Source organism: Mitosporidium daphniae, assembly GCF_000760515.2.
Source record: "Mitosporidium daphniae strain UGP3 chromosome Unknown contig-126, whole genome shotgun sequence".
NCBI classification, from domain to species: Eukaryota; Fungi; Microsporidia; genus Mitosporidium; species Mitosporidium daphniae.
Window position 1 is genome coordinate 1 of NW_013546704.1, and position 13,263 is coordinate 13,263.

Genomic DNA, 13,263 nt, shown 5'->3' on the forward strand with positions numbered 1-13,263 from the left:
TTCTCTTTGAAAAAAGAAGGACGAATCGATTCTGGAAACCGTTGGGGTGCTGCCCTTTACTCAAGTAAGCGCCTTTGCAGATTTACTTTAGAAATTACTGATTGATTTCCTCAAGGCAAAAAAGGAGAGCTATCCAGAGTTTGTTGTGTCAATCATTGCAAAGTTTTTGAGGCCAAGCTCTGCCTCCATTGGCACCATTACAATATCTTTTGATACTCTTCTTTCTTTTTTCAAAGAGAATATTTCGCTCTTCATCAAATGCCAGTCATGTTCTCTCATTTTGCGAGTCTTTTTGGATTGGAAGCCATTTACGTTGCTGCCTGACTCGGTTTGTATCTTTGAGCTTATTTTCAGTTCTTTCATTCATACTCTGCTCAGCTGTTGTCACCCATATTGTGTATGAAGATCCTGGTCACCTATTCCACAAGTCCGGTGATCCAAGATTTTGCCATAAGATCACTATTGAAACATGGCCCTAATGTGAATTTTTTTTACATCCCCCAACTTGTCCAACTATTGAGACATGATTCAAAAGGTGCCCCTTTTACAAACATTGATGCCTAGGGATGATCAAGCAATTCATACTAGAAACGGCATCCATTAGCCAGCTATTTTCACATCAAATTATTTGGAATATGCATGCCAATTATTATATCGACGAGCAGGCCACCAAGGTACCAAAGTTGTTTGACATTTCCCCAACTTTAGGCTGATCCCTTAAAGTCAACCTTTGAGCAAATCACGCAAGAAATCGTCGATAAAATGCATGAAGAAGAGAAAAGGTTTTACGAAAGAGAATTCAATTTCTTTGAAAAAGTTACCTCGATCTCTGGCACTTTAAAGCCATTGGTAAAAAAGGCTAAAGAAGAAAAAAAGGTTCTTCAATCATTTGATTCTTATTATTAGGCAAAAATCGATGAAGAAATGAGCAAAATTACCGTAGATCCCGGTGTTTATTTGCCATCTTCGCCGGAATATAGACTGGTTGATATTTATCCCAAGTCCGGAAGGCCTCTTCAGTCGCATGCTAAGGTAAGTGCGCTAACTTTATTTGAGGCTCCCTTTATGGCAACGTTCAAAGTGGAAATCGAGTCGGAAAACGACAAGTCACAGATGATAACTGTTGACAAATCGGTTATTTTCAAAGTTGGAGATGACTGTCGCCAGGATGTTTTAGCTTTGCAAATCATTCGACTTGCCAATGAAGTTTTCAAGGAAGCACATCTTGGGTTGTTTCTTTATCCGTACAGGGTCATTGCTACCAATCCAGGGGTATTCTTATGCTCAAATCTTTATTTTTAGTGTGGAATTATCGAGGTCATTCCCAACTCCATTTCAAGAGATCAACTGGGAAGAGAGCAAATAAATAGTCTTTATGACTATTTTGTGCTGAAATTCGGGCCTGAAGGAACGATCTCCTTTGCCAAGGTAATGAATGCTCTTTTTATCGGCCTTAGGCAAGGAAGTGTTTTATTCAAAGTCTTGCTGCATATTCAATTGTTTCCTACCTTTTGGCCATCAAAGATCGGCACAATGGAAATATCATGGTCGACGATTCTGGCCACATAATCCATATTGGTATGTCAGCGTTTTCATCCAATTGCTAGACTTTGGGTACATTCTCGACATCTCGCCTGGAGGAATCAATTTCGAATCCGTTCCGTTTAAACTAACAAAGGAGATGCTACAATTGCTGGGAAACAGCACCGATTCTCCCTACTATCTGGAATTTAAAGAGCTGTGTATCAAAGCATTCCTTTCTTTGCGCCCATATGCTGATGAATTTGTCCAAGTTGCAGCCTTGATGTTGGAAAGTGGCCTACCTTGTTTTAAATATGGTTGACCATAGCTTTCTTATGTCGTAGGACCATCAAGTATAGCTAGGTTCAAGTCAAGATTCAAGGTTGACCTTTCCCTGTCCGATGCAAAGGCTTATGTGAATCAACTGATTTACAAATCCTTAGATAGCACACGCACAAAAATGTATGATGAATTTCAGCGTCAAACAAACTCAATCCCGTATTGAGTTGATGGAGCCAATAAATTTTGGAATGTTTATTTAATGGAAAGTGTGCGCCTAAAGTTATCTATTAAGATAAGCAGGGAATCCAATTCGTCCAATCTATGCTTGAATAAGTGATATTTCTGGAAGTAGATGGAGGTCTCATCGTCTCCAACTTGTTTTAGCGTTGCAGGAGGGCTGTGAAGTTCGAACAGCTGTTCTCCTTTATATTCCTTTTTCCGACATTTTGGACTTGATAGTAAATATGTTGGACCTCCTCCAAAGGAGGAATCACAGGAATCACAGGAATCATCCGAAAAGTCCTCTTCAGAAAATTTGTCTAGATATTGTACTATAGGATCCTTGAAACTAACAGATTTTATATTTGATGTCTTACTGGTACGTGTGCTTGGATAGTATGAATGCGAAAACCAAGATTCAGCTAGCGAAACACAATCTTCTTGCTGCTCGGCGATGTAGCCTTTGTTTTGAATAAAGCCCCTCTGTGATTCCGAAACATGGTTTGCTTTTTCCTTCGCGTTCGCTATGACGATATCGCTATTGATTCTGTTGCCTAGAATTTCATCTAAATCTTCACTTTGATTTTCATTGATATCTTTGATTGCGGATTTCCTTTTTCGATCCTTTGGAGACAGTATTTTCAAGCTTTTTTCGCCTCTCCCAGTTAAGAATCTGATCACTTTTTTGAATGTAGTTTCAAATAAATTTTGGCTTTTATTAAGATCTTCATAATAGTTTTTGCCATAGGCAGAAAAGAAGTTTGAATATTTGAAGATGGCAGATTTGTCTTTCTCTTCAACTGAATAAATTGTAGAAACCGGGCTATGCAGAACTTCGAATGTAGGATCATCTTTCTTTTCCTCCCAAAGTGAATTCATTTGAGAGTAAAATTGAGATTTACCGATTCATTAAATTCCAAAATATTGATTTCATCGAAGTGTCATTGGTTTCTTAATTAACAAATAGAATAAAGAATTTAATTTTATTTTTCAAATTTAAAAGACTACTCGGACGGTTCGTTTTTTAAAGACGAGCGACCAGCCCTAATGACTTCGTCTACCAATAGCAAGTTAGAAGCAATGGTGACACTACATTGGAATTAAAACGAATTAAAAAATGGTACCTTGAACTTATCATATGACGAAGCACTTTGTAGTTATCCCATATGCCTTCCAGAGCGGGATCGAGGATGGATCCAGATTGAAGATCAATTCCGGCCGACTTGTTCCCGGCAGAAATTTCATCTTGAAGCGCTACGAGAACGTCCTGTGCGTCAAGACCGGCGTTGAAACACAAGGTTTTCGGTATGATCAGAAGGGCATCTGCAAATGCTTGAACACCCAATTTGGGTTTTCCCAGAATCGAATCTTTAAAAGAGGGCGAGGTTAACGAGGCGTGTAACAATGCTTGGATACAACCGGCACCTGGAAGAAGAGATCTATCTTCAATGGTGTTTTTAACAGCCCTTAGTCCATCACGAATGGCATCATTAACTTGAGCCATCGAGTGGGCATTTGGCCCCTTAATGAGGATGGTGACTGATTTTGGCTTTTCCACCTGTTCGATGAAGGTAAATTTTTCTTCTCCAACTGACTGCTCATAAACAATACCAGCATATCCAAGCACAGATGGGGTAAGATCGTCAACCGAATTCAAGGCAGATCCACCGCAAAGTAGCGTCAATCTATGCAAAATTAGCATTTCTTCAAAGTACCGTTCCATGTTGCGACGTTTGGCTCTCCTTAGGGCCAAAATTCCGTGTTTTGCTAATACATCCAACGAAAGGGGGTCGATTCCCTTTTGACTAACAAGCACAAATCCACGCTTCTCGCCGGCTTCTTCACTACATACAGACTCCTTGAACTCGACGATCTTCTTCAGGCGATTATCGATGAACTTGCGCTCCGACTCGATTAATTTATCTCGCTGTTCAGCGGAGGAATAGAAAAAGCCGGAATTGACTTCACTAAAGAAAGCGAAAGGGAAAATACCTTTTTTCGTACTCGAGAGACACATTCAAGGTTAGAATAAACGCATTGCTAACCCGTTTGGGCATGTCCGGGTGGCGAGCTCCATGGTCCAGAACAAGTCCCACAACAAGTTTTGATTCGAAAATGGAATGGTGATACATCTTCATGATTTCGACCATATGCAGGTCAATGGAGTTGTTAAATCTTCCAATTGTCAGCACGGAGTCAACGATTGCAGGTGCCAACGAGTCGGCGAGATTTTTTGCCAATTTTGTGCTCAACGCAGTTTTTGCGACAGCCAACAGCGTTGCTCTATCCAAGGGATTTTCGAGAGTAATTTTGAATTGCTCTAAAAGACGAAGAGCCTCTTGCCTAGCAAGCTCAAATCCTTCCGTAATTGGACGGGGATGCACGCCATCCGAGACATATCTGAATGCCTGTTTAAGCAGTTCGCCGATTAGCAGAACATTTGATGTTGTGCCATCGCCAGTAATGTCATCTTGGGCCGTTGCTGCCCGAGCAATCATAGCAGCAGTGGCGTTTTGGAAGCTCATTTCGGATAACAACACCTTGCCGTCCTTGGTAGTTTTAATATCCCCGGCGCCAGAGACGAGCCTAGGGTAAGAAAATGGCGTGTGTACATTTTAAGGGTACCCTTTGGACCCAGGTTAGACTTGACCACTGTTTGCAGCCCTAAAGCAGAGTTGACCATCATAGAAAGTGCTTGTCCATGCCTCAAGACATCTGCATTGGGGTTAACAGACTGAATGGCAGACATCTCAGAATTAATGTAAAATTTATGCAAATTGCAACTTGTCAATGATGCATGAATAAAGTTTAATTTTTACGGTAATTTCGTTATGGCTGATCCGAGAGCGTCTCCTTCGGATTCTGGTTTGATAGATTATTGTTTACCGTAGAAACTGGACCAAGTGCCCCTCTAACTGATGCGACAACTATGTTTTCACACGGCATTCCATCTTCAGCCATCCCTTTTGCTGGAGCTCCAGTAATGGCTCAGCCCTATTTCCCTGGAATCCAATCAATGGAGCAGCTGCAACCAGGCTTCTCGTCAGCTCTTCCGGGAATACCGTTGATCCCACCCACTCCTATTGTTAATCCTGCGACTCTACTATCCTCCGTTGCTTCATCCACATCTCTACCTGTATATAATACTGGATTAACTACTGCCTCTAGCATGCTTTTACCATCTTCTTCCTCTTCCTCCTCATCATCACATGTTATACAAGCAGGTCCAGAGTTAAAAAGTGTCGATGTTTATTCAACTGATCCGTCCTTGATTTACAAGCCAGTTGAGGATCTAATGGGTGGTCAAGTCTCGACGACCGCTTTTATCGGATCTCTTTCAGATGGTGTCTCTGATGATCTTATCCAAAAGATTCTAGAGGTAAATATTGGGCGTCTAATTGGTTTAGTTTTGTGGACGAGTTATGAAGTGGAAGAGGCCATTGGATCCTTCGGGGAAGTTTAAGAGTAAGCGCGTTTTGAGGCTCATTGGACTAGGTTTTGGGTTTTGTGACTTTATGCAGCCCGATGGCATATTGAGGGCACTGAGGATCTTGTCACTGTTGCAGCTTAAAGGGCAGCAACTAACGGTTTCCAATATGCAGGTCCTTCTTACTCCTTAGGTCAAAGCTGACGAGAATACTCGGTCAAATTTGAATCGATACGAAGACACTTTGAAAACATATTTGAAATCGAGACCAAATATTCCGGTACCCGGTTTTTGATTTGACCATTTTAGAACCACACCGCTTTTGATGCTCCTGCAAGAGAGCAGATCTCTGAGCTTCTGAAATCGAAAAATATTCCTTTTTTCTGGAACGATCCAAATGCACCGCTTATGCCCCAGGTGGACGCTTCACCATCCGCAAAATCGGATCCCAGTAAGCTAAAGTCCGCCCCGAATGTACAGCCATCTGAGTATGACATTGAAAGAGATCTTGAAAGGTACCGTTTTTGCTTACATTTCGTAGTCGACGTAGGGCTTTGCGCGAACTTGACCGTCTTGCAGAACAGGAACAGGAGCGAAAAGAGGCTCAATACAAAGAGGTTTTTTATCTTCACATAACCCCGTGTAGCGTTTGAAACGGTGGAGAAACAAAGAGGACACCATTTCCCGAGACTATAACAGATTTCTTGAAGATGAACGCCGGGAAAAACAAAATCTGGCCTCTCTTCGGGCGGACCACGAGGCCGTAGTTAACCTACACCTCGATTACTCTACCTTTGTGGCAAAGGACCAATTTTTTCTGGATCGAAATTCTTGGCGTGCAAGCAGGGCTAGGCTGCTCTCAAAGGAACACAACCTGCTGACCGAAAATGATCTTTCATTCATCAAGTCAGAGATGGAAAAGATTCTTTCTCTTTCGCTTTTCGAAGATCGTCTTTACAAAAATACGGCAATTTCTTTACAGGGGGGATCCGCAGCACAGTCATCGAAGCATTCGCATTTTTATAAGGACGAGTATGAAGATAACGAGAGGGCCCCGTACCCGCGCCATCGACACAATTCTTCCAGCAAAGAACCTCGAGTCTCCATTTTAAAGCAAAAAATGGGCTTAAACCTTCCCGAGTGGCTTACAATTGATGAACTTATCGCCTCTGGAATGTCATCCGAAGATGCAACAGCAAAATCGAATGCCCAACAAAAGCATCGGTTGGAATTGCTCGCAAAGATCCTCCCCACTGATAGGTCAGATGTATTTCATTTTGATGTTTTTTGGCCGATTCTTGACAATGAAAAGAAATTCTTTTCCACCACTCTTCCCCAATGGCTGACCAAAAAACTTCCAGAGGTCATTGATTCGAAAACGGTGGATTCTTCTCCTTTTATTGAAGCCATTTTGCATTCCATCCGGACACACAAGAACCCCTTCAAGCTAGTAAGTGAGCTTACATTTCTCTTAGAAGGCGATAAGAAGGATAAATACCACTCCGATCGGGATGAAAGTGAAAAATCGTCTATTTTTATTCTCAAGCTCTGGAGATTTCTCATTTTGGAATCCGAGAGATTGCTTTTATCACGAGAATAAATTATTACACCCAAACGTGTCGGCTTTATTACTGCGCCCAAACGTGTCGGCTTTATTACTGCGCCCAAACGTGTCGGCTTTATTACTTTCCGAGCGATGATGACACCAGTGCCATTTTATTACTTTCCGAGCCATAAGGCCCTTCTTTTCTACTTAATGAAATCAAATAGTAGGAGGGATATAGAGAGGCAAATCAGAAAGATGGCCCCAATCTTAAAGGGTCCTTCTGGGTTTGCGCTTGCTTGTTGTAAACAGTCAAGGCCCCGTCCAATGTCATTCAAAGACAAGTGTGCCTCGTCAAAAATGGCGTCAACTGCAATAGATTGCACCTCCAAGTGCTGACCAAGCATCGATTGAAGGGCCGCTATGGCTTCTAATTGTCTTTGAGTAGCCTTTATCGTAGATATCTCTTCCTGGTGTATATCAAACGACTTTTCATAAGTCAAAGCTTGTGCGTTCGCCAAAATAGATGGACTCCTCTCAGTAATGCTTTCATCGTTTTGCAAGGAACCTTCAGGGACATTGGCACTGCTGTATTTTGGCGGACCTGTAAGGCTTGCGTTTTTATGTCCCTGTGCATACTTGGGAGAAGATAACCTGGCACTTTTGAGCTCCTTGCGAAAATTATCAAAAAATCTAGTTATTAGCGGATTTGAGGCCAGCAGATGATTACATTTTGGGTGCATTCAGCTCGGCTTCTCGGATGACTCGAAGAAAATCGGCAAGCGTGAAAAAGGCAGACACCGAGCGATGTTTGACAATGAGGGATTGTAGAGCGGAAGCAAATAGCCAAAGTCTGACATCTATTTGTTGGATCGCTAAAGAAAGCCTATTTTCGTCTTCTCCGCGCCGAAAAAAAGACTCCCAGATGATATCTTCCGGAAGCTGGATATAGTTGTAAAATTCACTTTCAAAATTGTCGGCCCAAATGGAAATGGCAAAAGAAATTTGTTTATCTAGCTTTTCTAATACCAATGACATGGACTCTTTGACTTTGTCTCGCTCGTCAAGAGATAGTTTAAGAGTTTCTTCGCGAGAAATCATCGAATACGCTCCAGAAATCGACACCATCGTTGAGTTGCACGTGTTTAGTTCTTTATCCTATGATGTCGATGAGAAAACTATAATATTACAATTTCTAATAGGGTTTCTCGAAAGGACAAGACCCATTTGGGCAGGGATTTTGAGAAATTATATTGTTCCGCAGAAGCCCCTCTTTTAGGGGAACATACTTGCTCAGATTCAGACACGAATTTGGTGTAAAGATTGAAGAACCTCTCCGAAACATCAGTCATGTTGACGATGAATTTTGTAAAACTTTAAATTTTACTGGATGAATTCTCTTTTCACATCATATAAACTCTTTAAGCCGTCCATTTATAGATGCTATCATTGGCATGCAAAATCCTGCTATTCAAATGCTGCTGCAGATTTTGTACATTCCAATTTGCTGGCTACATCTGTGGAGAATGTATGCTTTGTCCTTTATGCTTGTAGACTCGGATAAAGTTTCAAAGGAACATTGGAATTTCGGCACATATTGACAGCGGGAAAACCACTCTTACGGAAAGAATTCTTTTTTACACCGGCAGGATTAACGAGATCCACGAGGTCCGTGGCAAAGATGGTGTTGGTGCCAAGATGGATTCTATGGATCTCGAGCGTGAAAAGGGCATTACAATCCAGTCCGCTGCAACTTATTGCAAATGGAAGCACTTTAACATCAATATCATCGACACTCCAGGTATTTTTTGTATGATTTTTGCTCGCTTTTATTAATCGCTTTTGTTGGCCTTCTTTATCTTTAGGCCATGTTGACTTTACCATTGAGGTTGAAAGGGCCCTGCGTGTGTTGGATGCCGCTATTTTGGTCGTTTGCGGAGCCTCTGGCATTCAAGTTAGCCCATTTTAGCTATTCAAATAGAGCCAAACAATTACCGTCGACCGGCAGATGAAGCGCTACAATGTGCCTAGGATTGCCTTTATCAACAAGCTCGATCGGATGGGTGCTAAACCAATTGAAATTATTTCGCAACTAAAAACCAAATTAAAGCTGAATGCTGCGGCAGTTCAGCTTCCAATTGGCTTGGAGGAAGATCATCAAGGAGTGGTGGATTTGATTACAATGACGGGCCATTATTTTTCCGGCAAAAATGGAAGCGATGTTACTTCATGTCCAGCCGACAAGCTTCCAGAACCTCTGCGTTTTCAGGCATCGGCTTATCGCATGAAGCTTATCGAAGCCATTGCAAACGTCGACAATGAGGTGGCGGATTATTATCTTTTGGAAGAGGATCCACCGCAACACATTTTAAAGGTACTCCTTTTTTCATGCCATATTTGTAGGAAGCAATAAAAAGGGCAACAATTGAACGGAAATTTGTCCCTGTATTCATGGGCTCTGCTTACAAGAACATTGGAGTACAGCTTCTTTTAGATGGCGTTGGGGATTATCTCCCAGACCCATCTCAAGTCAAAAACTTTGCTTTCGATGACAAGGGCAACTCTCTTTGTTTGAAATGCAACTCTTCCGAGCAGACCGTTGCCTATGCGTTTAAATTGGACGATGGTCGCTTTGGTCAATTGACATACATGAGGGTCTACCAAGGCTCCATATCGAGAGGAGCATTGCTTATCAACACTCGCACAGCGAAACGTCTTAAAGTACCGCGGCTTGTCAGGATGCATGCGTCTGAGATGGAAGATGTTGACTCTGTTGGTTCTGGTGAAATTTGTGCAATATTCGGAGTTGATTGCGCCACAGGCGATACTTTTATTTCACCTACTGGCCCTGGAGACTCATCTACACTTTCAATGATTTCAATGAGCCCAATGCACGTGCCAGACCCTGTCATTTCTCTTGCTATTCGTCCCAAATTAAAAGACAATAGCGGATTCAGCAGAGCTCTTGCAAAGTTTCAGAAGGAGGACCCAACTTTTCGTATGCACATTGACCCTGAAACGCAAGAAGTTATTATCTCTGGAATGGGCGAGCTTCATTTGGAAATATATATTGAGCGGATGAAGAGGGAATATGGGTGCGAGGTTGTGACCGGAAAGCCACGAGTCGCTTTTCGCGAAACAATCAGAGAAAGAATCTCGTTTGACTATTTGCACAAGAAGCAAACAGGAGGAAGCGGTCAATTTGGAAGAGTGATAGGCTACATTGAACCCATCACTACGGATTGGAATGAAATATGCTCCAATTCTCAGTCTACAGACAAAACTAACACTGCCGAGGCCTTGGATGCATCCATGACTGCCGCTTCGATGAATACCTTGCTACCAAACGAATTTTCCAACCAGGTTGTCGGTGGCACGATTCCGCCACAGTTCATCCCGGCTTGTGAAAAGGGGTTTTATGAGTCATGCCAGGAAGGCCTACTTATCGCCCATCCAATTACAAATCTTCGAATGGTTATGCAGGAGGGTGCGTCACATATCGTTGATTCCAATGAGCATGCGTTCAGGGCTGCCACAAAAGCAGCTTTTAGAGAAGGTAATTTGGTTTTCTTTTTATTTGATCAGCATTTTTTGCTGCCTCACCGTTGATATTGGAACCCGTAATGAGAGTGACTGTTAGGATTCCTGCAGAGTTCCAGGGTTCTGTTGTGACAGGAATCTCAAAGCGAAAGGGAATCATCGTTGATTCGGATGCTCAGGAGGAGGGTACAAACATCATTGCGGATGTCCCTTTGAACCAAATGTTTGGCTTTTCGTCAGAGCTAAGGTCAATGACACAGGGAAAGGGCGAATTTTCAATGGAATACAAGAACCATATGCCTATCCTTCCCTCTTCTCAAGAAGATATTGTGTCTGAATATGAGAAGAATAGGTGCAAGCGTCGAGAATAGGCGCGAACTCCGAAAATAGGGATAATCAATTAATTGCATATTTCACACACCAATCATAGCGTTCCGACGATGATTATGTAGGAGATTTTATTGGCGTGGAGCAAGGTTTTAAATTAAAATTTAATGGGTTTTAATTTTATGTTAGTCTGTAAACACAAATTTGCTTGCATTTTTCTTTTGGCCTCCTTCATGGCATTTGTTCATAGTAACGGGGTTCGAGACGGGATTGATGGATTTTTCCTGACCAACGCACTAAATAACATTGCACATCATTTCCAAAATGTTTTAAATTCTTTATATGAGAATATTGAGATTTTCACGAGTGACTTTCCAAACGGTTTGAATATTCTTTTATCGAGGCTTGAGGCTGTTCTTGAAGATCCTTTGATTCATGAAGATGGATTTCTACCTCTAATGGAGGAGAAGAATAATATAAGTTGGAGGATTAAAGCTGAAAGCATCTTTTATATCAACATCTATATAATCATTCTTTTCTCGACCTTTTTGAAGCTAATCTGCTTTATTGAACCATGGACCCTTGCGTCTATTTTGCTCTTTGCCCCCCGCACTTCTAATAAGGCACGCAAAGCCACGGTACTAGCTCTAATTTCTTTTTTGTTCAATCCATTATTAACATCAATTTTTATCTTTGTGGGAATAATGATCTTGCTCAAGCTAGTATTTCCTAACCTTCCGTTCAGATATATGGACTTTATTGGCTATTTTCAAGATTTATACAAAAAAACTCCGTTTGAGTATTTTTTGGATCATATTTTCGGGGGCTCATCGATGGGAATTAGGATATTTTACATGGTCTTTACGTATCTTGTTCTCTCCGTGTTCGTTAAAGGGCTCAATTTTATGATGTTTTCATACTCTATTTCCAGACCATCAAAACGTAGCCGTCGAAAAAAAAACCGCGCTAGGATGCTTTCGGAATCAAAAATGCACAATTCTAATGATCCTCTTCAACTGGTGGTCATAAACGACACAGATAGCAATGAGATTAATACAGAACTTCCACTGGCCTCATCAACGGAGGAGAATGTTGCAGTACCGCCTGCTTCATCGATTGAAGAAAATGTCATATTGTCCTCTGCTTCATTATCAGGATTTAAGACATCTGGATATCTTAACCTGTTATACATAGTAATTGGTCCAATCCTTGCTCTGGTAATTTAATTAAATAAAATGCGATTTTTTGAATAGAGATGATGGAGGAGCCCATTGATGGGGACTTTGTCCCCATTCGTTTTAACACGGCCAACACTCAATGTAAAATTCCCTAGCATTAAAAGATAGACACAGCTATTCTCGACGAGATTAACAGCCTTTCGTCAAAGTCGATTTACGATAGTGCCTCTCTACAATTAACGAGTACTTTCCTGATGATTAACCCTTCCCATTATTTTGTATGGACTTATCGACGCCGAATTCTAGACTTTCTCTCAAAAACAAACGAAAATGCCTGGAAGGGAGAGCTCGAGTGGCTCAACCGGCTTACTGTCGAAGAGACTAAAAACTATCAAATATGGTGCATTTGGGGAGATTTTATTTGTAGGCGACATCGTGAGCTTGTTATTTGCAATTTGTCCGTAATTCCAGTGACAAAGGAGCTAAAATTTCTGGATGACGCTATTTTCGGCGGCCCAACGGGAGATCCCAAAAATTACCATGCCTGGGCATATAGGTTTGTTCGCTTCGCTAACAACAGAATTTGGCTCGTTACTCTTTCAGGATGCTTCATACCGGAATTGGTTTCATCGGGCAATTGGATTAAAAGAGATCCCTTCAATAATTCTGCTTGGAATTTTAGGGCCTTTTTAGTTCGCTCAATAATTAGCGATAAAAGTGTTTCCTTCGACCTTCAACTCGAAAAAGAGTATGTTATTGGATGTATCTTTTTTTATAGCTTTGTCGACACCGTAGCACCAGGAAATTCGAAAAACCCGAGTAGCGTATCATATTTGAATTTGCTATCCGAATTAAATGTTAAAATGTGATGAGAATCGTTACGGGGGCATGTAAACTCCAGGTTTGGGTAATTTACCAATTAAAACCTTACTGGATTAACCCTGGAGTATTCACACCCCCTACGATCATGATCGCGAATCCAAATTTGAAATTTAGGATTTACCAAAATCTGGTGATCACCATGCAAACTACGTGGCCGATAACTAGAGTCCCTATAATTCCATATAGTGGAAGCGCAAAGTTTACACCCGATAACTTGATATTCAAACTAAATTGTAGGGTGCCACTCTATGCATATTGCATGTGATAGTTATTGGTACTAATCCCTGGAAGAAGATAATGAGCACACACACACACAGACACACACACATACACACACACACACA

General features: G+C 41.5%; 9 protein-coding genes across 9 annotated transcripts; 6 read left to right on the top strand and 3 right to left on the bottom strand.

Annotated features, from left to right (window-relative positions):
* Positions 1 to 258: 258 nt before the first annotated feature.
* DI09_126p10 (uncharacterized protein) lies at positions 259 to 564 on the top strand (the record flags this gene model as incomplete). Its single annotated transcript, XM_013383884.1, has 2 exons — positions 259 to 312; positions 355 to 564. 2 exons carry the CDS (start codon positions 259 to 261, stop codon positions 562 to 564), a joined length of 264 nt encoding a protein of 87 aa, XP_013239338.1.
* Positions 565 to 566: 2 nt separating this feature from the next.
* Positions 567 to 2,063, top strand: DI09_126p20 (uncharacterized protein; the record flags this gene model as incomplete). The annotated part of the gene is made up of 8 exons (XM_013383885.1): positions 567 to 674; positions 709 to 876; positions 907 to 1,032; positions 1,057 to 1,272; positions 1,303 to 1,428; positions 1,463 to 1,838; positions 1,866 to 1,936; positions 1,965 to 2,063. The coding sequence occupies 8 exons, from the start codon at positions 567 to 569 to the stop codon at positions 2,061 to 2,063; spliced, it is 1,290 nt and encodes a 429-aa protein (XP_013239339.1).
* On the bottom strand, positions 2,056 to 2,901 carry DI09_126p30 (uncharacterized protein; the record flags this gene model as incomplete). The annotated part of the gene is made up of 1 exon (XM_013383886.1): positions 2,056 to 2,901. The coding sequence occupies one exon, from the start codon at positions 2,899 to 2,901 to the stop codon at positions 2,056 to 2,058; it is 846 nt and encodes a 281-aa protein (XP_013239340.1).
* Positions 2,902 to 3,026: 125 nt separating this feature from the next.
* Positions 3,027 to 4,771, bottom strand: DI09_126p40 (uncharacterized protein; the record flags this gene model as incomplete). Its single annotated transcript, XM_013383887.1, has 4 exons — positions 3,027 to 3,111; positions 3,147 to 3,989; positions 4,015 to 4,608; positions 4,635 to 4,771. The coding sequence occupies 4 exons, from the start codon at positions 4,769 to 4,771 to the stop codon at positions 3,027 to 3,029; spliced, it is 1,659 nt and encodes a 552-aa protein (XP_013239341.1).
* A 180-nt stretch (positions 4,772 to 4,951) lies between these two features.
* On the top strand, positions 4,952 to 7,049 carry DI09_126p50 (PWI domain containing protein; the record flags this gene model as incomplete). The annotated part of the gene is made up of 4 exons (XM_013383888.1): positions 4,952 to 5,401; positions 5,759 to 5,964; positions 6,000 to 6,089; positions 6,149 to 7,049. 4 exons carry the CDS (start codon positions 4,952 to 4,954, stop codon positions 7,047 to 7,049), a joined length of 1,647 nt encoding a protein of 548 aa, XP_013239342.1.
* Positions 7,050 to 7,198: 149 nt separating this feature from the next.
* Positions 7,199 to 8,344, bottom strand: DI09_126p60 (uncharacterized protein; the record flags this gene model as incomplete). Its single annotated transcript, XM_013383889.1, has 3 exons — positions 7,199 to 7,685; positions 7,723 to 8,150; positions 8,282 to 8,344. 3 exons carry the CDS (start codon positions 8,342 to 8,344, stop codon positions 7,199 to 7,201), a joined length of 978 nt encoding a protein of 325 aa, XP_013239343.1.
* An 88-nt stretch (positions 8,345 to 8,432) lies between these two features.
* On the top strand, positions 8,433 to 10,903 carry DI09_126p70 (mitochondrial elongation factor G; the record flags this gene model as incomplete). The annotated part of the gene is made up of 6 exons (XM_013383890.1): positions 8,433 to 8,542; positions 8,567 to 8,793; positions 8,858 to 8,946; positions 8,974 to 9,366; positions 9,396 to 10,548; positions 10,578 to 10,903. The coding sequence occupies 6 exons, from the start codon at positions 8,433 to 8,435 to the stop codon at positions 10,901 to 10,903; spliced, it is 2,298 nt and encodes a 765-aa protein (XP_013239344.1).
* Positions 10,904 to 11,092: 189 nt separating this feature from the next.
* DI09_126p80 (uncharacterized protein) lies at positions 11,093 to 12,085 on the top strand (the record flags this gene model as incomplete). Its single annotated transcript, XM_013383891.1, has 1 exon — positions 11,093 to 12,085. One exon carries the CDS (start codon positions 11,093 to 11,095, stop codon positions 12,083 to 12,085), a length of 993 nt encoding a protein of 330 aa, XP_013239345.1.
* A 206-nt stretch (positions 12,086 to 12,291) lies between these two features.
* On the top strand, positions 12,292 to 12,906 carry DI09_126p90 (uncharacterized protein; the record flags this gene model as incomplete). Its single annotated transcript, XM_013383892.1, has 1 exon — positions 12,292 to 12,906. One exon carries the CDS (start codon positions 12,292 to 12,294, stop codon positions 12,904 to 12,906), a length of 615 nt encoding a protein of 204 aa, XP_013239346.1.
* Positions 12,907 to 13,263: the final 357 nt, after the last annotated feature.